Below are 22750 nucleotides of genomic sequence, written 5' to 3' on the forward strand. Positions count from 1 at the left end.
TATTTAAGAATCATATAAGAAATTTAGTTGAGTTTCGTAAAAGTACCTACGTCACATAAAATGGAACAGAAAGAGTAATATATATTATTTGAAAATGATATAAGAAGTGCTATAAATCACAATAAATTAACAACTTCAAAATATATTTAACAAAATCACATACAAAAAATTATATAACTCTCCAAATTTCATCGGTGTCACATAAATTGAAACAAAGAACTACTCCCAATTTATGTTATTTACTTTCCTTTTTAGTCAGTCCCAAAAGAATGTCACATTTCTATATTAAGTAACAATTTGATTATAAAATATTTATTTTACCCTTAATGAAATAATTTACAGTCATACAAATTTATATCATTCATTTTGGACCACAAATTTTAAAAGTCTTCATTTCTTTTTTAAACTCCGTGGCGAATCAAACTACCTCACATAAAATGAGACGGAGGAAGCAATATACATTGGGCCCGCGCTGGCGCGGGAACCTAATAACTAGTATATATATAAGAGGGGATATATTGATTGACAAATAACTTCATTCATGAATTGTGATATGGCGAAGTTAGGGATTGAAATTGAGATAAGGAAAATGTTGAAGCCCTCAGCTCCTACCCCGAATCATCTTCGGATCCTCAACCTTTCCTTGTTCGATCAGCTGTCTCTTCCTGTATACAGTGGCGGATCTAGGATTTAGAGTCCGTGGGTGCCAATAGACTTATCCATTAAAAATTATAAAAAATAAAATAATGTGCCAGCTATTTTTCCTTAAAAAAACGTGCTTGGAGCCTTTTTTTTTCTTCTTAAAAACGTTTGCAGTAAATTTCTCAAAAAAATAGGTACAAATGGGATTCGAACCCGCAACATCAGCCTTCTAAAGTTGCCCTCCTACCGTGGCACCACAAGCCAGTTTTTTGTTCACTGGGTGGCACGCTTTATATTTATATAAATATTTTATATATATATATATATACCTATGTATATATAGAGTTTTCGTCGAAGTTCGGGGGTGGCGTGGCACCCCATACCCCTTCATAGATTCGCCCCTGCCTGTATATGTGTCAACACTCTTCAACTACTTGCCCAGCACTATATGTACTGCTCAAACATCATGTAATAAGCTTCAAAAATCTTTGGCCCAGCCGCTAACTAAGTTTTATCCTCTAGCTGGAAGATTATTTAGAAAAAATGATTATCATCAACTCTCAATTCATTGCAATGACCAGGGCGTTGAGTATGTTGAAACCAAAGTCAACGCAGATCTTGCTGAATTTCTCCATCAAGGACCTAATAATGAGCCTTTGGTTGATCTTCTTCCTAAAATGGAACATCGGCCATCAAGTCCATTAATTGGTGTTCAAGTGAACGTATTCAATTATGGTGGACTAGTCATGCGGATACAAATTTCACACATCGTAGCTAATGCTTTCACTTTAGCAACATTTGTCAATGAATGGGCGTACACTAGCCTTACAGGGACCACAAAAGATTGTCTCTCAAATTTCGGTCACTTGTCATTGCTCTTCCCCACAAGAGTGCTATCAGGATCTCAATATTCACCACCACCTCCCAACACTAAGGGCCCGTTTGGCCATAGATTTCCCAAATAATATTTGGGAAAAAAATTGGCAAATAGTGTTTGTCCATACAATTTGTCATTATTTGGCAAATATCTCAAATTCCCAAATACTAGTTTTTTCTAGTATTTGGGTTAAATCTCATTATTTGGGATCTTTTGAAATTGAAATTTTACCCCAAATTTTTATCTTTTACAAAAACATCCTCTATAGTAGTTGTTTGTGTCGTATTACATAATTTTTTCAACGTTGAACACCAAAGTAGTGATGAAATATTCAGTGAATGTTAAATGATGATATGGTTGTTGATGAAAATGATGAACAATAGGCTAATGGGTAACAAAGTTCATGTGCTTTGTCTACTTAACGATTTTATGGAATGATGCTTGTTGCACTCACTCCAAACTACCACATTGCTCTAGTGTCATGAACACTATTTGTTATTGTTGCAACGAAGATTCAATTGACTTGTAATACAAACTTATGGTTAGTTTTGATAGTTTTTAAAACTTATGGGTATAAATCACATTTTTCTAAAAAAAGTGAAATATATTTCCCAAATACTATGGCCAAACACATGGTGAAATTTCACCCAAATTTTCACCCAAATAATATTTGCCAAGAATATTTAGAAATCTATGGCCAAACGCTAGCTAATACTCGCCCTAAAATTGTCACAAGGGGGTTTATCTTTGATGCTGTGGCAATAGCAAACCTCAAAAATACAATCGAAGATTCAAGCTGACAGCAGGCGGCTACTAGAGTGGTGGTAGTTATGTCGCTATTATGGAAGGTTCTTGCAGGCATTTCTTTAGCCAAATATGGACATTCAAGGGACTCTTATTTATTATTTTCTATTAATTTGAGGGGAAAATCAAAGCTACCATCTTTAGAACATGGTCTAGGGAATTGTACCATGTATGGAATTGCTAATCTAGAGGCAAGTAAACACTCAAGAAAGGATGAGTTGAATGATTTTGTAAAGTATATAGGAAATACAATACGGGCCGGGACACATGTGTAGCCATTGGTAAGGCGTCAAGTGTTGATGATGTTTCCTCTTTAGTTGTTAACAATCACACAAAAGGTGTAGACAAATATCTCCAACGAGACACGATGGATGTTTATCCGATTACTAGTTGGTGTGGATTCCCTTGGTATGAAGCTGACTTTGGATGGAGAAAGCCATTCCGGGTGACCTCCGTTAGCATCAATGATTATGAAGCAATTGTTATGATGGACACAAAAGATGGTGATGGAATACAAGCATGGATTGGTTTGAACGAGAATGACATGACTCAATTCGAGAGAGACCCTCACATTTTGTCATCTATTTGATTATGAAGCAATCAATTGTTATGATGGACACATACGTACCTTCTTCAATACAATAAAAATGTTATGTAATTTTTTTTTAATTAAACAATAAAATTCTTATTTGCTTAAAATTTTATAGTATTACTTGGCTCTAATCCGGCACCGGGCACACCTCTTGTATATTATTCCAACAAGTTAAGAGAATCCTTCTACAAATACACTATGTACATTCATTCCTACATATTTTAATTTGTACCCCGGCCCGAATCTTACTGAACGCCTCCATCAAAGGATACGGGTGTTCACGGCTCGGATTGAGTCCATTAATTATATCAATCTAATTGGTTTTTAAATTATTAAAATCAAATCAAATTAAATATGGCATAGATTTATCAATTTAATTGTTATCGATTTTGGTTTGATTGTTTTCTTATTAATCATACACAAAAATAAACTCAAAAGACAAGGTGGAGATATAGAAAAACATACATGTTCGTAATACTTTTTGTTTTGGCCTTTTTTGCTTTCGTAAATAAATTTTGATTATAGAAAATATCCATAAAAAATAATATATTATGTATATATAATTATACAAAAAGATAATTATATAATTCGTTGATTATTTCTTTGGTTTTTTGAACAAACCCAAACTAAATATAATCAGTTTTTTAAAAATGTAAAATCAAATCTGAATAAAATCGATTTGATTCGATTTATTTCAGATTGATTTTTATCCAAATCGTGAACACCCCTAAACACGACAACGTAACAGTTTTATGACATAAAGTATAATAAAATACTACACAAAGTATAATAAAATACTACACAAAGTTTTTAGTTGGTCTTTGAAATGCAGCTAGTAGTATCACTAAGCACCAAATTGCAAATAAGTGAGAAAAGTGTGTAGAACGTGACTACTTTGGCTGTTGTCATGGCTGAATTTAAAATTACTTTTAACATAGTTTTTCAGGTAACAAACATTTAAACAAGTAGCTCTAGTCCAAAATTATTGTATCTATTTTGGAGACACAGAATGCCGTTCCCACACTAACAAGTATGCAAAGTCAATATGGGATAACTAAAGCCCCTAAATCAACGATTCAGTTTATGACTCATGAGTCATGACAATAAACTAATGCAAATTTACAAGCCATGATTTTAATTTGTGATGACGATAAATAATGCAAATTTATGCACAATGATTTCGTGCTGGCAATAAACTAATGCAAATATATACGTAAAATGTTGGCCTTCAAATATGGACTAAGGCCTCTATAAGAGAGTTCGTTATCTAGGGATCAATTATTATTCAGAAACCTTTTGAATTATTTATTAATTTGTTGTTGTGAGTTTTGGTTGTTTCATGGCCAAGTTAGAGATTCAAATCCAGATGAGGAAAATGATTAAGCCTTCAACACCTACCCCGAATCATCTCCGGAGCCTCAAGCTTTCATTTTTTGATCAGGGGGCTCCTCGTTTATATGTACCAATATTGTTCCATTACTTGCCAACAGGTGAATGCAACAGGGAATTAGGAATTATTGAAAAATGTGAAAAGCTGCAAAACTCTTTGGCTGAGACGTTAACCAGTTTTTACCCTCTAGCTGGAAGATTTATGGAAGATAAATTCTTGATTCACTGCAATGATGTAGGTGTTGAGTATGTTGAATCCAAAGTCAATATGAATCTTGCTGAGTTTCTCCGTCGAGGACCCAAGATTGAGCTTTTGGATGATCTTCTTCCTGAAATGGATCAGTCATCAAGTCCATTACTCGGTGTCCAAGTGAACCTATTCAATTGTGGAGGACTAGTCATGGGGATACAAATTTCACACATCATAGCTGATGCTTTCACTTTAGCAACATTTCTCAATGAATGGGCAAACACTAGCCTTACAGGGACCACAAAAGATTGTCTCCCAAGTTTCGGTCACTTGTCATCACTCTTCCCCCCAAGAGTGATATCTGCAGGGCCTCAATTTTCACTACCATCCATAGAAGGCCCTAAGATTATCACAAAGAGGTTTGTGTTTGATGCTTTTGCAATAGCAAACCTCAAAGACAGAATCAATCCGAGTACTGCCATATTCACTCGAGTGGTAGTCGTTATGTCATTAATATGGAAAGTTCTTATGGGGATTTCATCAGCCAAACATGGACATTCAAGGGACTCGTCTTTTGTATTTCCTATTAATTTGAGGGGAAAATCAAAGTTATCATCGTTGGAACATGCTCAAGGGAATTTCTATGTGACTGTAGCTGCTACTCTTGAGGCAAACGAGATGAGAAGAGAGTTACATGAGTTTGTTAACGCTATAGGAAGTACAGCAAGGAACACATCTCTCAGCATTGGTAAGGCGGCAAGCGTAGATGAAATTATGTCTCTGTCCATTAACTGTGGCACAGAAATCATTAACAAATTTGTTCAAGGAGACGCGATAGACATTTATCCGAGTACTAGTTGGTGTAGATTTCCCTGGTACGAAGCGGACTTTGGTTGGGGAAAGCCAATGTGGGTAAGCAGCGTTGGCAAAACATTTGAAGTAATTAGTCTGTTTGATACAAAAGATGGCGATGGAATAGAAGCATGGGTTAGTTTGAAGGAGAATGACATGCTTGAATTCGAAAGAGACACACAAATTTTGGCCTCAACAGCATTTGATTCTTCGATTTGGATAAAATGATTCATATATAAATCTACTTATTGATCGTGACATTATCATTTTAAGTCTACTGATCCACATAATCATAAAAGTCTAGCTAGTCGTGTAATAAGATTTTGTTTTGCTTTTGTCCTTTTTATTCGCGCATAAAAAATAAATTGAAGGTTTTGTGCAAGGAATAGCTAATTAGTTTTTTTATGAATTGAGTTGTTGAAAAATCTCTCACATATATTATTGATGAACAATAGCTGTTATAATGGGGGGGGGGGGGAAATTAAAACTGATTTCAACTTATTTGGAAAAATCAATTTTAAAAGAGTCATCATTTAATTTTTAAGAAAAATTATTATTTAAATGATTCTAACAAATTAAGTTTTAAAAATAATTAGGAGAAAAAGTTAAGAGGCTTAAATTTCCACTTTCAAAAGGTGTTAGTGATAACGTGCGGTTATTCGACAATTTGAAAAATTATTCTTGACTAACTTTTGGGGGGAAAACTTAAAAGGAAAAAATTTTTAAAGTAATTTGAAAAATAATTAACTTAAACACTTGAAATAATTTGTAAAGAGTAAAGTTTGTTAACAACGACCAAGTAAAGAAAAGACGTTTGAGTAAAATCATTTAAAAGAGTAAGCCAACATAAAATGATCCATCTTTGGGGGATTTAATTAAGTTAGTTTAAACATTTAAAGTTAGAATTAATACATGATAAACAAATACAATTAAGTAAAAACAAATGAAATAATAAAATTGGGCCCAAGACTGGTTTCTGTCCGCCTAAATCAGTTACTTGGGCCAAACTGCTGATTTTGGGCTTTTCAGCCCATTTTCAGCATGTATACTCAGTCGTATACAATATAATGAAAGTTAAGATCAATGACTTATCAAGATTTTTCTCAAAGGATATCCACTTTGAAGAAATAGATAAATAATTCAATTACTTTAACAAGATCATATCAATTCAAAAACAATTCAAAAACATCACTATAATTTCCTTCGATGATGACAATCTAAAATGAAAAAGGAAAAAAAAAAAAACTCAATTAACCAACAATTTCATCACAAATATTTTTATATAATATATTAACAAGAAGTGACTAGGTTGGTCTATTGCCAAGTTGGTATTTATCAAAATAAAAAATTTAAAAGAGAAAAAAAAAACCTTGAGAAAGTGCATGTACGTGGGGGGATCAAAGTTGTCAATCATTGAACTAGGAGAACATTATTATAAAATGTGGATTAAAAACTCAAATAAGTAAAGTGATTAAGCCCCTAAAAAAAATTAATTTAGTTATATCAATTATTAATCATGAGTATGAATGGCAATAAACAAAGGAAAAATTATAGAAATCCCACCTTTTAGTTTACTTATTACCATTATCCCCTATAAGTTTTACAAATCTCTAAAATTCCTCATTTTCGCGCATCAGATTAGTGTATCAACGCTTATATTATTGTATCTCGCGCATCAGATTAATGTATCAGCGCTTATATTATTGTATCTAGTATTTTGTGTTTTTCTTATGTAGAATAGATAAATTAAAGATTATTTAATTTAGATATAAAGAATTATATTAATTAGAAGCAGGATATCAGATGTGTTGCAGAATATGAAGAGTGTGATTGTGCATAATCAAAAGAGAGAGAATAATATTGTGTCAGATTTTTAGAGTTAAAGAATGCAATCGTATTTGATACGATGAATTGTTTAATCCAATTTTCATGCCATGTTTATTTATTAATTAAATAAACTAAGGCTTAAAAAGTTGCATAAACATGTTGGGCAGTCTGTAGAGTTGAAACTATATATAATATAATGGCCTGCATACCAGGCATTATATATATGTATATATAGTAGCAAAAGAAAGAGAGAAGCAAAAGTAATATATACTCAAATTACTTTCTCTTTTGTTTATTAAGTCATCCACCAAATAAAATCGTAATGGCCGATATTGAAATTAAGTCAAGGAAAATGTTGAAACCCTCAGCTTCTACCTCGGATAATCTTCGGATATTGAAGCTTTCCTTGTTCGATCAGCTGGCTCCTCGTTCATATGTACCAATCCTCTTCAACTACTTGCCGAGCAGCACTTCATCATATGATAAGCTTGAAAAATCATTGGCGGAGACGCTAACCAAGTTTTACCCTTTTGCTGGAAGATTTGGAAAAGATGATCCATTCTCAATCGACTGCAATGATGAAGGTGTTGAGTATGTTCAAACCAAAGTCAATGCAGACGATCTTCCTGAATTTCTCCGTCGTCAAGCCAATGATATTGAGTCGTCTTTGCTTCATCTTCTTCCTGTAATGGTTCATATGCCATCAAGTCCATTACTTGGTGTCCAAGTCAATGTATTTAATAATGGAGAAATAGCTATAGGGATAAAAGTTTCGCACATCATAGCTGATGCTTTCACTATAGCAACATTTGTAAATGAATGGGCGCACACTTGCCTTATAACAGGGACCATCAGTACACAAGATACTACTAATAATAATTTTTTCCCCAGTTTTGGTCAATTGTCATCGCTCTTTCCAGCAAGAGTGCTACAGTTGCCATCACCTCCCAACACTAGTACTACTGACCCTGAGATTGTCACAAGGAGGTTTGTCTTTGATGCTCTCACAATAGAAAACCTCAGAAAAACAATCAAAGACGATTCAACTACTGATGACGACATGATCAAGCAGCCTTCTAGAGTGGTGGTCGTGATGTCCCTAATATGGAAGGTTCTTACACACATTTCTTCCGCCAAAAATGGAAATTCAAGGAACTCGTCTTTAGGATTTGCTATCAGTTTTAGGGGAAAACTGTCATGTGTACCGTCTTTAGAACATGCTCTAGGGAATTATGTAACGATAGCAATTGCTAATCTAGAGGCAAGTGATCACTCAAGAAAGGATGATCAGTTGAATGATTTTGTAAAGTTGGTAGGAAATACAATACGGGACACATGTGTAGCCATTGGTAAGGCGTCAAGCGTTGATGATATTTCCTCTTTAACTGTTAACAATTGGAAAAATGGTGTAGAAAAACTTTTCCAAGGAGACACGATGAACACTTATATCACCACTAGTTGGTGCAAATTGCCTTGGTATGAAGCTGACTTTGGTTGGGGAAAACCATTTTGGGTGACCCGTGTTGGCTTCAATGCTATTGAAGGAGTTTTTCTGATGGACACAAAAGATGGTAATGGAATACAAGTAACGGTTTGTTTGAAGGAGAAAAAGATGACTGAATTCGAGAAACACCTTGACATTTTGTCCTCCACTCCCATAGTTGGATAAAATGAAACTACTAAAATTTCTTGTTTTGCGTTGCTTTGCTTGTTGCTTCCTATTTTCTTCATTCATCACAAACCAATGTTTGGCTATGAGATTAATAAGCCAGTTAGTCGATATTCAAACTATCTTTATGTATGTATGTGTGTTAGCCCATCGGCGCTTGGGAGACATCCTATTTAATAAAGATTGATATAATATCTTTCTTGTCTTGTTGGTCTACTAAAATGAACTGATTATAATTGTGAAATCATCATTTCTACAAAAGAGGAGATCAACCAAAATCAATTCTTTTTAATTTATACGATAGATTGCTTGAAATAAGATCACAAGATTAATGTAATAAAACCAATAACCTGCTAGAATAAAAATATTCGGATATATAACTAGTGAACTTATCGTGGTTAAGATCAACGATCTCATTATATTTGTTAAATGATTTCTTCTTGATAATCAAATAACGAGTCCGGAGCCAAAAGGGCAACAAAAAATTTCAAAAATTACAAAAGGACAACTAAATTATTTATCAAACCAAAAGGGCAACTAATTTTAACGGCTTTTAAATCAAAGTTTCCGCCCCGCAGAAACCCATGCGCCTTACAAGGCTATGACAGCTTTTAGCCTTAGGCGCAGGCCCACCTGCATTTTGTAGGCTTGGGATGTTGCATTGAGGACGATGAAGGTCGATATGCACTTTAACTTGCGGTGGTTGTACATCGAGTTAATGTTAGTGCTCAACTTTTTTTATTTGATCTTCCAGGTTGGGGAAGTAGTTGTGATTACCTGCAAGCCAGAGTATGCCTATGGATGCGCTGGGTCCCCACCGGATATCCCCCGAGTAAGTTAACTCTGTAAATCTTTTTTACATGCTGCAAGCGTCTCTTTAAGTTTCCTGCACCGGTTTGCTTCCTTCTCTGTCTTCAATGTTAGTGACAGCATTGAAGTCTCACATTATTAACCAAGCTGCGCGACATGTATTAGTCAACACTTTTTAACTCCAGCCGAAGACTCTTCCTATCTTGCAATGTAACCCATAAACTCCACTCCACGTATGCACTGATCACTTGTTTTAAAGGGGCAAAAATCACATTGAGTAGGATCCCACAACACCCAGATTCTACCACGGCCAGAAGTTTGGTAGTTATGACACCAAGAGCACCTAGTAGTGACCTTTGTTATTATAGAAGTTGCATACTTAATATTAGTTCTATGTTCTACTATGGCAATTAAGCCAACTTTATTCTCCTTAAATAAATGCTTTAAAGACTTCTGCTTATGCACCTTATTCAGTCCCCTTAATAAAATACTTATGCAGCTTTCAGAAACAAAAAGTTTAGAGTGATTTCACTGGATTAAATAGAGACAATATGAGGGTGAAAGATGAGGCAGGGGATTTGTTAGACAAGTGACCAGTGAAAACAAGAAGCTAACAGAGATGCTCATAGTGGTTTGTGAAAATTACAATGCTTGAAGAAACCAATTGAAGCATCTCTGTAAGCTTAATTGTTTCAAGAAGCCAAAGTCACAGTTGTTTCTATGAAGACTGAAGCGTATGATCAATACCTCTCTTGTAAGTACATACCCTTATTTCAATGACACTTCAGACTTATTCGTATATTAGCTAAAAGCTTAAGTTGTTAGAGAAAATATGCTATTAATTACTTACTTATGTCTTCAGCGCGCCAAGACTAATGAGATAAAGCAATGTGAACATATTCTTGTTCCTCCAATCTGTTTATTTCTTCCCCATCTTCCTTTTTGTTTTGTGATACATAGTACCTGGATGTGCAAAATACTAAAAATAGTAGGTTTGTTTTGGTTATGCAGGGGAAGTAGTCTGGACAGCCACAAGCTACTATTTTTCGCAGAACAACAGAGGCTTGTCAAGCAAAATGATCTTGCCGAGGAGCTTTTTCACATAGGAAAGGTATATAAAGGACAGGTCAGTGCCTTCTTTTCTTAACAGAGTGAGATAAGTTGCATTAGCATACTAATGATAAGCAGTAACAACATTCAATTCCTTTTTCCTTTTTCTAATGGATCTTTCTCCTGACTTATGATAAGAGATTTTAAAGTTCCTTCCTTGTATAAATATTGATCATTACAGTGATGCATCACTTGTCCAAAGCCATTTTTTTTGTGTGTGTTTTATAATCGTAAGTAGATGTTATACTTAATAAATACAGCGACATAGTTGGTGTAGAAGATGTCATATAGAGTTCAAAGTGACAACATTTGACTCTCAACTTGTAGGGAATTTCTTGTAGAGTCTATATATAAAACAACTCAAAAGCAGCTTACCTGACAAACCAAACTAGAAGAATTGAGGTTCAACAATCAACAGAGTGAAATGACTGAATTTACTTGTGTGACAGCTATGCTATTGGTGGTCTTGCAGGCGGTGAAGATATAGACTCCTTTTAGCGTGTCGTGACTCAGTGTACTGCTGCACTACCTGAGCATAAACCACGATATGTAATTGTATGTGTCACTCTTATGATGTTCCTTGGTAGATATAACTTGATGCCTCTATTTTCAAATTCTCTAGTTTTATATGTGATGCCTTCAGAGTTCTGAATAGTTGCAGGCCTTTTCTTGAGTATGGATGCTAGTGAACCCTGTTCATCAATAAAAGCAAGATTAGCGAATGACAATTTTTGTAGTGATTTGAAGTTTCTTGTAATCGTGAATGATATGTTTTAATTTAGTTTGAAAAATTAATAGTACACTTTATAATATATTTTTGTGTTGAAATATTTTGTTATTTCTTAATGCTAATAAGCCCCTTTTAGGTTCGACTATGATGTACATGTTAATTAGTCATTAATATTTAAAATTAAAAATTTCTAGCATAATGCTCTAAAAGGTTACATGTTCATAAATTACAGGGGTTAAAACTCCTGTTAATCCTAATGTAAAGTTCTGGGAGTTTTGACTCCCAAAGTTCACAAATTGTTGGGGTTTTGACTCCTAGAACTTGAACTGTAGTTTTTGATATACATTTCTGGGGTTCAAACCCTCACTAATAAACCCCTGTTAATGATAACAGGGGTTGGTCAAAAACTCCCGGGACTTAATTGTGGCACACCTAATTGTAGGGATTCTCTCAACTGCCGTAACACTAAATTGTGGGGGTTACTGACCACCGCAATATGTAATTTTAAACCCCGCAATTTAAGCGTTTTTTTGTAGTGTACCTCTTAAAGAATCGTTCTTATAAAGTTGTAAGATAAATCCGTAGTCACCACACATAAAGGTGTAAAGAAGAAATACCTCTCAAATAATATTAATCATGTTTGTCTCAAAATAATAAAATCAACCCCCATATATATAGGGAGAACCTATTCCAAATAGAATAGGATTTAAATCCTATTTTTATGGAAACTTTAAACTAGGAAAACTTTAAACTAGGTAACTTTTAAACTAGGAAACTTTAAACTAGAAAAACAGGAAAACTTTAAACTAGAAAACTTTTAAAATTAGGAAAACTTTTAAAATAGGAAATTTTGACTTTAAGCATTTAACTTTTTGGGCTCTTTTATTGGGCTTCGTGTGGCCCAATTTTCTTTCGCTTGGGCTTGAATTTGGACATTGCTTTTGTGATAAACATATTCTTGATTTTCATTGAAGCCCGTCAACTTCAATACAAGTAGGCTGACATGGATGCTATTAGGTGGTCATCCTGTCGATAATACAGAAGGTTCTTATGAGAATTTCTACGGCCAAACATGGACATTCAAGAGATTCTCATTTATTATTTCCCGTTAATTTGAGGGGAAAATCAAATTTACCATCTTTAGAGCATGCTCTAGGGAATTTTTACGTGACTGTAGTTGCTACAGTAGAGGCAAACCGGTCAAGGAAGGAGTTAAGTGACTTTGTTAACGTGGTAGGAAGTACAACAAGGGACATAGCTGCAGGCATTGGTAAGGCAAGCATCGATGATATTACCTCTGTCCGCTACCTATGGCACGGAAGTTATAAGCAAACTTGGCCAGAAAGATGTAGACAATTATCCCAGCACGAGTTGGTGTAGATTTCCTTGGTATAAAGCCGATTTTGGTTGGGGGAAGCCATGGTGGGCCGGTGAGCAGTGTTAGCAAAAATTATGAAGGAACAAGTCTGATGGACACAAAAGATGGTGATGGAATAGAAGTATGGATTGCTTTGAAGGAGAATGACATGGTTCAATTCGAGAGAAACCCTCACATTTTGTCCAACACTTTGGAAATCAGAATTTTAATAATCCTTAGAGAACTGATACATTATACAAGATTCCTTGGATCTATTAAGATACTCATTATATTAATTCTTTTATTTTTTTTACATTTGAATGGTGGTTTAATTTCACCTTGTAATTTGAAGAGAAATCAAAGCAAATAGTTTTCTTGTCACATTTTTTTGTTCCAAACATGATGAGCCTGATGGGAATATGCAAATGATATATCGAAAGTCAAAATTTATACATCAAAGACTGTTTTACACATTTAATTGTATAATTTATCTTTAAAATATATTGAATTTAATTTTAAATTTCTTATTCTATAAACAATTAATTTATATCTAGTCGGGCATAACTCATCGAGTATAATAATTATAAATATATAAATTTCTATTTCGCAATTTTTTTTAAAAATTATATATATATTATTATAAGTGGGAAGCTCCAACTTTCAAAGTTGGATTACCATTTTACCCCTCCACTAAATCAAAATAAAATTAATTAATTTATTAGATATTTTAATTACATAATGGTGGAATATGAAGTCCGACAGTTACACTTTAATTGTTTAGTTATGACATTATAATTATAATTGATTAGGTTAAATTCAATTAGAGTAGAAGACAAAATAATGTATGAAACTCTTCCAATTCGGTGACTCTTTGAATTTTGAAATCAAAATAAAATTTATGTATCATGATTCAATGTGCTCCATTAATACATTTTGGTAGGTGAAAACACAGTCAAATATCACTATAAATATCAATAAATTGCTCATTTGATCATCATATTCTTTTCTTTTCTATCATCTACTATTCTCGTTTCTTCTTTTCTAGATAATGATATAGATACATGTCGTCAAGAAGCTAACTGATAGCTTCATTTTGAAATTAAAAAGAGAAGTTTTCTTGCAATATAGTTCAAGTGTTAAGCTTAGAAGTATTAGATATGGCCTATATATTCCTTTAGATCTTTTTTATGTTAGCTTATGATTTTAAGTTTTTCTTTTCCATTTTGGAGTTAAGATGTGGTTGTCCAAAATAAATTTGGTAGCGATCCATATTTTTATGTAATTTTGTATCATTTTGCATTGTTTTGGAAATTTTTTTCTTTGTTTTTGTGTTATTATTCTTTTAAGTGCTACTTAATTGAAAAAACTTTTATTAATACATGATGAGTTTGATAATACTTGAATAATTTATGCAAGATCCTTTTGTTTAAATACAAGTAATTTAAATAAAGATTGCTAAAAGATTATTACTTTGAATAAAAGATTTTGATTGTGTTACTTTATCGTCTATCGTCTAACATAGTGTTGCGAACACAAACATATATTGTTCATTTTCACCCCTTATGTTTTATTTTTTATTTTTCGATAATTTATACAATATGAGATTTAACAATTTAATTTTTGAATAAAAATGAGAGTTACATTTACATTTATGCGACAGTAAGCCTAATAGTTTTCTTAAACATAAATTTCATATTAACGGTAGCTTTCCGTAGTGTTAATATTCAAATGGTTGGTATGATGACAATTTTGCTTTTGGACATTTTGGTTGTTTCTTTATGAATTCCTTCGACCTTTAATTGTTACTACTAAAAACTATTCCTCAAATTAAAATCATGTAAAAAATATAATGAGAATGGAGTAATTAAGTTTCATTTTGTTTTTATTTTAATAATATAAGTCAACAAGATCATTCTATTAAAAGTGCAAACACAAATGTCCTTTAAAAGTATATTTATCATTTTATTTTTTTTATAAAAATTAATTGTCTATTAAATTTAATTGAAAAGACCTTTCATCTATCTTTAGACCCGTACAAATATAATTAAAAATGCACATTATAATTCTCCTTTTATTTGTCTATATATTTTAATGTGATGTCTTTTATAATGGATGTCATGTCTTTATTTACTTTTCTTTCTTTTCCGTTTGAACTTGTAATTTTTTCTATAAATTTGATGTTACACCACATAGATATTTTGTAATATTTTTCTTTATACATATTTTTTTATAGCCAATTTCTTTTTTTGATTATTAAAACTTACGTTTAGTAATTAAAATATATTAATTCCTCTTATATAATAAAAGATTGATTTTTCGTGAAACATTAAAATATCAAATCTCCAATATTTGACACAAAATTTTCATGCTATATTTTGTGAAGAGTTATATTCTTATGTCAAATTTATATACAAAAGACTTAGCGATGAATTTATGTAGGCTTCACTATGATATATTTACTTATATAAATTAAGTTTTTTAATGTCAATTAGGGGATAAACGTGGAACGCAAGTTTTCAAGACTAGTAGGATGAAAAGAGCAAATGATCCAGTTTGAACATCACCGTCTATGGTGGGTCAAGCTACAACCTAATAGACTTTTGCTCTGAAGAAAACAACAAAAATTTTGCTTTCTTCTCTAGGCAAAGTTTGCTTTTGTATCAGTGATAAACCTACTAAAACCCCTTTCTTTGAGAGAAATTTGGAAATGGGGTTTGATGAAATGGAACCAATTTTTGGGCGAATAAATGCAGAGTGGTCAGCACCTCACAAAACCCCTTTAAAGCCTTTCCTCTTTCATGTCCACGGATTGCCAAGTGATCCCTCTACCCTCCATGTCTGCGCCACTGACTTCCATTCAAATACATGGGACGCTTTGAAGTCTGCGCAGGAGCTTGAAGATATGGTTTGCCTCCTTACTTTCCTTCTTATTTTGGACTCTCAATTCTATGCTTGAATTTTCTCAGCTTCTCCTGCAAAAGTTTGATTCTCTCATTTCAATTCTAGATTTTCTGCTCTAATTGCTAATGTGGATAGATTTAGGGAAGACCAATTAGAGAATTTAAACACAAATTTAATTACTCTAAAAAAAAATGACGAGGATTTAAGCTCAAATCCAGCAATTAGACTTGAAATATTGCTTAATCCAACCAATTATCAATTTAGATGCTTGTACTACTATTAGAATGAAAACTTTTACTTTGGTATTTTCGTTTCTTTTTTTAGAGGGAGGGAGGGAGAGAAAGTAAAAGAAACCTAACTGAACTTTCTCCTAACTTCATATTGAACTGAATGGTATTTAGTAATTTCCATAAATGCCTATAGTATGACTTGCGACATATCAATTGATTCCTTCGAAACTGTTTGAAGCAGATATTACTAGTTGATGAAACTATGGACAGGACACATTTTACATATTCTTTAGATAACTGGAATAAAAGCTGTTTGGTAGAAAAGAGAATATAACATACATTCCACATGCTAATTATGAGTTATGACTTATGAGTAATTAATTCTTGCATAATTGTCTTTGTTTAGCCTATCTTTTTGGTGGTTTTATTTGTAATCATTGTTCTTTTGACATCTTTTTTTTTTTTTTAATCTTTTTGTTTCTGGTTCATTCTTAAGAGGATCTAAGCGAAGTTTGGTTCTTATGTTCCAAATCATAGTCACTAGTTTCATATCATTCTATACAGAGGGACAGAACTGGTATAGGAGGCTCTTGGTCTGACTTTGTAGATTACCTTATAGCTGCCTTAAAGTCTGAAGATGTGAAGCTTGTTATGGATGGACAGTCAAAAGTTGGAGGTGATCTTTAATTTTATTCTCTTCAAATTTGTTCAGTGGTATAATATGTATAGACAATATTTCCTTTTCTCTTTCCTCTTTTTAGCAAGAAGCATATGCCCTAGTTTTTTGATAAATGAGAAAGCATATCTCCAATAGAATTGATGTTTAATTTTGAAGACGTTCTGAAGGTTGAAACAATGGTGAACAAGTACGGGCTTAAGTCAGATCTCTAATGTAAACATACGGTTATTAGAAACTCCTCTATGTCTCTTTACATTATTCTCACACTTGTGATAGTTCATTTGTGTGTATCCTTTATATATTTTATATGAATTTCTTTGTTCTTTGACACCTTCTTGAGATTTTTTCTAGTCACTCTATCATATGTTTTCTTGAGTCATTGAATATCAGGTGAAGATATATTTTCCTCTGTTAATAAATTTTCATCGAACTTAGTTCTGTCAGAGATCTATCAGACATAAATCTAAATCGGTTGTCCATAATCCTTAAAAACGACCCAAGTTTATGCTCAAACAGTTTTGGATTCAATCCTGCGAATATTCCTTGAGTCACAAAATTTACCAGTGCTCGCTGGAGTATTTTCATATTTCTTAGTGTTAGTGAAATAAATTAACTTCCAAAGGGAGGCTAAATTTTATGATGCCAGGTCTAAACCAATATATGAAGTTATTTGTTAAGTCAGGTCCTAAAATCTATACAGATATATTATTGGTTTAGGTAATCTTCTTATCAACCCTCTTCATGTGCAATGACAATAATTAGCCTTCATCCTTTGTTTCTGTTGTTTCTCTTTTAGAATGAGTTTCTTAGTTGGAATTTTTGAATATTTGAGGTTTCAATGTATTGATTCCCCCTTCCCCCCGCTCTTTCTTTCAGGCGCTGCGCATGCAAAATTGGTTGCCCAGAAAGCCAAGGGGATGCCAAGAATTGCTATATCACTTAGTAAACTTGTGGATACTGCAGCAACTGAAGCAATGGCAAATCTTTCTTTGGAACTCTACACAACATTCACAAATGTACATAATTTGCTTAAAGCTGGTCTGTACCCTGATCCGTGAGTAATGGTTTATGTTGTTAATTTAATTGATGAATACCTGTAATTAATTGGTTAAAGCTTATGGAAAGTATTTCCAGCTGTTTTTGGTGTTATCAGTGGTGCCATTTCAAGATTAGACAGTCAGGCCCCATTGCTGCTTCTTCTTTAAGTTCTTCAAGAAAAGCTGCAGTAGCCTGTCTATATCTCTTTGTTTTTCCTTCTTCAGTCTTTGAAGGTGACTTTGCATGAGGTGGTGGAATTAACGTTCTAGTGATATTTCATTTGAGTTAATGTTAATTTTGTCAAGCTTGTACATTGGATATTGAAATTAGTTTGCGTGTAAAGTTTCTTTTACTTACTATATTCTCATATGTTAGTTAATTTATGTAATTTCGGTAAATTGTGCACCTTAGTTTGAAGAAGCGCATGGTTCACTTTTCGCTACACGCTTAGAACCCAAGAGTTCTGTCATGTTTTTGCACTTCTTGCTTTCTGAACGAGTGATCTTAGATTGCTATCAAAAGGGCGATCAGGTGGTGTCATCAATTGTTACTGTGCCTGTCTACCAAAAGTGTGAAATGTACGTATTGTTTTTAAAATAGTATCATTCCCACTTGTATACTCTGGTTGTCTTTTCTTTTCAGAATTACCACTCTAGCATGGGTACAACTTTCCAAGTCCCCTTTTTGCACCTCTAGCATAGGTCTAACATAAAAAAGTAAACATATTGCACACCTCTGCATTCGTTCAATCTTAGAACCTTCATGTAAGAATTTACTAAAATGGTGCAGTTTGCACTATACCCTCAACTTATTCATATGCTATCACGTCTATGCTCAACTTTTTCCTTATTCTGCCTTGTTTTGTGAACAAATCTCCAATAATTCTACAAGTTCCTTTTGACTCTTGATGACCTCATGTGCCTAACGATACATTATCTTTTTGAGAGTGCATTTCATTTTCTTGCTGCTTTCTTTGCAGAGCAACAACGATGCTGTGAGTTGATAAATGTATTATCTGAAGAAAAGGTATTCTTTTTTCAATCAGCCTTAAACTTTTGTGAAATTTGACTTTGTCTATGCTAGTTGCTTTACAAATGAATAAATGCTTGTTTTTATTTTCCTTTGTTCCATCTCATGCAATTTCATTTATTCATGGGGAACTTGAGGTTTTTGGTCTGTATTATACAATAATCTTTTTCATCTTGATCCTCGCTATTTGACTGAACATGTTTATCCTTTTTTTCTTAAAAATGAAATCGTGCTCACTATCCAATAGATGAAGGATGTTAGCTCCATTATAATTCTCTGTGTTGTCTTAACTGCACTTAGGAAAAAAAAACTGTTGCTCAATCCGTCTTGCTATTCTTTGTAGCGCACCACACCCTATCATCAAAAGCACAGAGACACGAGTAGTCTCCTTGCCCACCACCACAGTATTTACCAGGTCATAACCTGTCAAACTCTGGAACTTGAGAAAAAAGTAGTTGGTTGATGTGATGTTAGTGATTGAGAAGTGTGGGAGTTGGTTTGTAGTTCAAAAAACTGCTTCCTATGTAGCCTTTTTTATGTACAAATTTGTTGTACGTGGTAAAGCATTCAATAGTAGGAAATGCATGTTATTTTATGACAATCTCAGAAAGTAAAATCCTCAACCAGAACTTGGGATGTAAAGAAGTGTTGCTAGACTGTAAGGAGTACGATTATGTTGTTTTAGTTGTTTTGTTTACTTGGCAGGAAAAGAATGAAACTGCGCAGAAGCAACTCGATGCACTTCTGTACTCTAAAAGACAAAAGATTACTGAAAACACAGCCTCAGATACTGCAACTGTCAGTAGCTCACTAGAGTCTCCAGGTATAGTTAAAAATATATATCCATTTTGAAGTGGAAAGTTGAAATGAGGCATGTACATGATTGAATTTCGATTCTTCAACTATCGTTTGAACAAGTTTAGATTAGTGATCAAAGCCTTGGCTAGTTTATTAATGCGGAGAAAAGACGAAAGAAACTTGATAGTGCAATTAATAAGTTTCTGAAAATTTCTGTATCAAAGGCTTTTTTTGATAATTTTCCTCCTAGGATGTATTTGCAGACTATACCTTTTGCCAATCCCAGACTTCCTGTATTGTCCTATTTTTTCTTCTCTATTAAGTATTCTGTAGAGTACTTCTGTAGGAGAACAATTCACATCCTTTATGTGATGTCCACTGACATGTATAAATGGATTTTAATTTTACCATTAACAATCACTGTTGCTGCAGCTAATTGTCTACTTGTAGATATTACTGCATTTAATCTGTTAATTCGTTCATCCTTTACCCAATTGCAGTTAAGCAAGCAGCCCAACTTCCCTCTACTAAGGTGACTAACCGTGTGGTACCAGCACATCGTAGGTAAGTTAATTCAACTTATCCTTGCATCGATATTAAAAGTGTTACTTCAATGAGTAGTTGCTCGGTTTACAGGGCCAGAGTCCGAGGTGTTCTTTTGCATGATACTGAAGAGGAGAGGCAAGATTAAGAAACTGTCATTCATCTCCGTGATTGATTGAAGCATTCAGACATGAGCTCTTCTGTAAATACCGTATGATGGAAAATATGGCGTTAATTAATTGATGTGTAAAACCGTCTTTGTTTATGGTGACCAAGGTGAACTTCCTTCATCCAAGTTTTATCCACTTACCGGAAGACTTGTCAAGGATCAAGGTTTTTCTCTTTATTGATTGCAGTGACCATGGTGTTGAATGCTTGCAAACAAAAGTAGATGGAAAGCTAGCTGAGTTGTTTCACCAAGGACTTGAATGTAAGAATGTAAATGTTTATTGCGAAGAAATTATCGAGAGTGTAACGGCCATTGGATTTAGGGCTCAAATTTGATTGAAATTAGCATTTGTTAATGAAATGTGAACAGAACTTCAATTTCAAATTTCAAGTAGTGATTTCAATTTTTTTTAAATATAGAATTTGACTCATAAGTTTATTATTTGCAAATAAAGATCCGTCATTTTAAATCTTGTAAAAAGAAAAAAAAATTGTGTCAAAGTGAAGATTGTTGGTATTTTGTGAGGGGATTATATTAATGAACAATTAATTACTACTATTATTGCTTTATTTGACGTGTGAATCTTTTTACTAATTGGACGCCTTTCAGTACTTTGTTTATTAACTGTGGTTCGTCCATTTGGTAAGGTTGCATATGAGTCAAAGAAGTTTTGATAGTTCTCACAAATTATGGAGAAAAAGATATCGCTTGAAAAATTCAAATTATATGTCCAAATAAAATTTCTTCAACTTCAAATCAATCTAATTTCAAGACCTAAGCTATTGCAACTTAATTTGATTAATTAACGATATATAAGCAATTGCAAGTTGCGTTTGACGGTAGTGGGGTGTTATTACCATCCTCTGAGCCGAGAAATCAAAGCCATATAACAACACTTGTTACTTTTTAAAAAAAATTGTATCTTTGCTGGAACGAGTCAGAGATCCTATCAGAAGTTCAAAATCATTTCTCCGTTGATTATCCCTTTGTGAAATATGTGGAAACATAATACTCCTAATTAAATTTAGTAAGTCTAATAAAAATCGTTACTATATGGATATGGATATAATGAATGATAATTGAGAGCAATAAACTAATGCTTACCAAAGTTTGCAAAATGCCGCCAGAAACGCCTAGTGTATGTATTATTGGTTCAAAGTACACCTGCGTTGCCATCTTGTACCAATGTTTAATTAAAACGTGCGTTAAGCCCTCCTTAAAAACAAACCACTCGAAATCAACAAAAAGAGAAAAAGTAAACTCTTGCCATCATTTCCAAATACTACTACTTATTTCTTAATTCTCTGTTGTTTTTGGTATCTCAATGGCTGATTTAGATATTCAAATCCAGCTAAGGAAAATGGTAAAGCCTTCAACTCCTACCCTAAATCATCTACGGACCCTCAAACTTTCATTGTTTGATTAGAGTGCTCCTCATATATTGTTCCACTACTTGCCAAACAGTGAACGAATTACTGATCAAATTAGATGTGACAAGTTGCAACAATCTTTAGCCGATACTTTAACCCTCTAGCTGGAAGATTTAATAAAGATGACACCTCTATTCACTGCAACGACCAAGTGTGTTGAATCCAAAGTCAATGCGGCTCTTGCTGAGTTTCTCCATCAAGATTGAGCTTTTGAACACTGATTTGCCATCAAGTTTACTACTTAGAGTCCAAGTGAACATATTCAATTGTGGAGGACTAGTCATTGGGATAAATATTTCACATATTCTAGCTGATGGTTTCACATTAGGATCATTTGTCAAGGAATGGGCACACATTACCCAAACAGGGACAACAAAAGATTGTCTCCAAATTTTCGGTCACTTGTCATCGCTCTTTCCCCCAAAAGTGCTTGTTAGTGAAAACTTACAAGATAACTAAAATACAAGATTACAATTGAAAATAAAAATGAAGAAATAAATCTCTTCAGGCTGAGGCGCGGATATCTCGCTCTCTTTAAGGAGATTCAAGCCCACTGCAGTAAATGTTTTCACCGATCCAGCAGTAGTCCTTCTTGACTTGTCCCCTCCAGGATACAATAGCCTTCACAAAGTATAACTCAACAACTCTGGACAAGAATTGAGTCCAAAGCTCCACAAAAGAAACACCTCCCTTCAACTAATAAGAACTCTCTTTTTGACAAACCTTATGCACTCTATATTTTCTTGTGTGTTGTGTGTGACAAACCAAATGAAGACCACCACTATTTATACTAGATGAAGTCTTCCTAGCAATGAATAGGAAGATAATGGTGTTAGGAGTTACATAGGTTACAAGAATAATGGAGGAGTAAAGAATGAAATAAAGTTGAGGGCAACAAATGCACTAACGTGCAGATGCCAACGTTCCATTGCCAACGTTCAGAAAGCAATTTGCCTTATGCCTCTGGTCATTAATTGACCATGAGTAATTAGGCACAAATGTCATACATTTCAGCAAAGACTTAGTGTGGCAGTGGCAATGTGAATATGTAACAATTTGTATAATATTAAAATGGTCACACCAA

General features: G+C 33.6%; 3 protein-coding genes and 1 pseudogene across 4 annotated transcripts; all 4 read left to right on the forward strand.

Annotated features, from left to right (window-relative positions):
- Positions 1-553: 553 nt before the first annotated feature.
- On the forward strand, positions 554-2912 carry LOC102604419 (acetyl-CoA-benzylalcohol acetyltransferase-like; annotated as a pseudogene).
- Positions 2913-4254: 1342 nt separating this feature from the next.
- LOC102604755 (acetyl-CoA-benzylalcohol acetyltransferase-like) lies at positions 4255-5574 on the forward strand. The gene has a single exon (XM_006351788.1). It carries the CDS (start codon positions 4255-4257, stop codon positions 5572-5574), a length of 1320 nt encoding a protein of 439 aa, XP_006351850.1.
- A 1898-nt stretch (positions 5575-7472) lies between these two features.
- Positions 7473-8843, forward strand: LOC102599933 (acetyl-CoA-benzylalcohol acetyltransferase-like). Its single transcript, XM_006351692.2, has one exon. The coding sequence runs from the start codon at positions 7496-7498 to the stop codon at positions 8840-8842; it is 1347 nt and encodes a 448-aa protein (XP_006351754.1). The 5' UTR covers positions 7473-7495; the 3' UTR covers position 8843.
- A 6543-nt stretch (positions 8844-15386) lies between these two features.
- LOC102599500 (uncharacterized) lies at positions 15387-20650 on the forward strand. 2 transcript variants are annotated; one of them, XR_367600.2, is made up of 8 exons: positions 15387-15754; positions 16545-16656; positions 17536-17697; positions 18677-18723; positions 19432-19549; positions 20025-20088; positions 20161-20343; positions 20424-20650. XR_367600.2 is itself a non-coding variant. In XM_006351691.2 (7 exons), the coding sequence occupies exons 1-7, from the start codon at positions 15557-15559 to the stop codon at positions 20213-20215; spliced, it is 756 nt and encodes a 251-aa protein (XP_006351753.1). In that variant the 5' UTR covers positions 15387-15556; the 3' UTR covers positions 20216-20650. The 2 variants fall into 2 exon arrangements, 1 of the variants encoding a protein (XP_006351753.1); XM_006351691.2 differs by having other exon boundaries at positions 20161-20650.
- Positions 20651-22750: the final 2100 nt, after the last annotated feature.

The sequence above is a fragment of the Solanum tuberosum genome, unplaced genomic scaffold (genome assembly GCF_000226075.1).
Source record: "Solanum tuberosum cultivar DM 1-3 516 R44 unplaced genomic scaffold, SolTub_3.0 scf00136, whole genome shotgun sequence".
NCBI classification, from domain to species: Eukaryota; Viridiplantae; Streptophyta; class Magnoliopsida; order Solanales; family Solanaceae; genus Solanum; species Solanum tuberosum.

Excerpts from the sequence above, each read along its gene's own strand:
- LOC102599500 (XM_006351691.2), top strand. The coding sequence starts at position 15,557 with ATGGGGTTTGATGAAATGGAACCAATTTTTGGGCGAATAAATGCAGAG. Across the intron at positions 16,657-17,535 it reads TGGACAGTCAAAAGTTGGAG|GCGCTGCGCATGCAAAATTG; the intron begins GTGATCTTTAAT and ends TCTTTCTTTCAG. Across the intron at positions 17,698-18,676 it reads ACATAATTTGCTTAAAGCTG|AGCAACAACGATGCTGTGAG; the intron begins GTCTGTACCCTG and ends CTTTCTTTGCAG.
- LOC102604755 (XM_006351788.1), top strand. The coding sequence starts at position 4,255 with ATGGCCAAGTTAGAGATTCAAATCCAGATGAGGAAAATGATTAAGCCT.
- LOC102599933 (XM_006351692.2), top strand. The coding sequence starts at position 7,496 with ATGGCCGATATTGAAATTAAGTCAAGGAAAATGTTGAAACCCTCAGCT.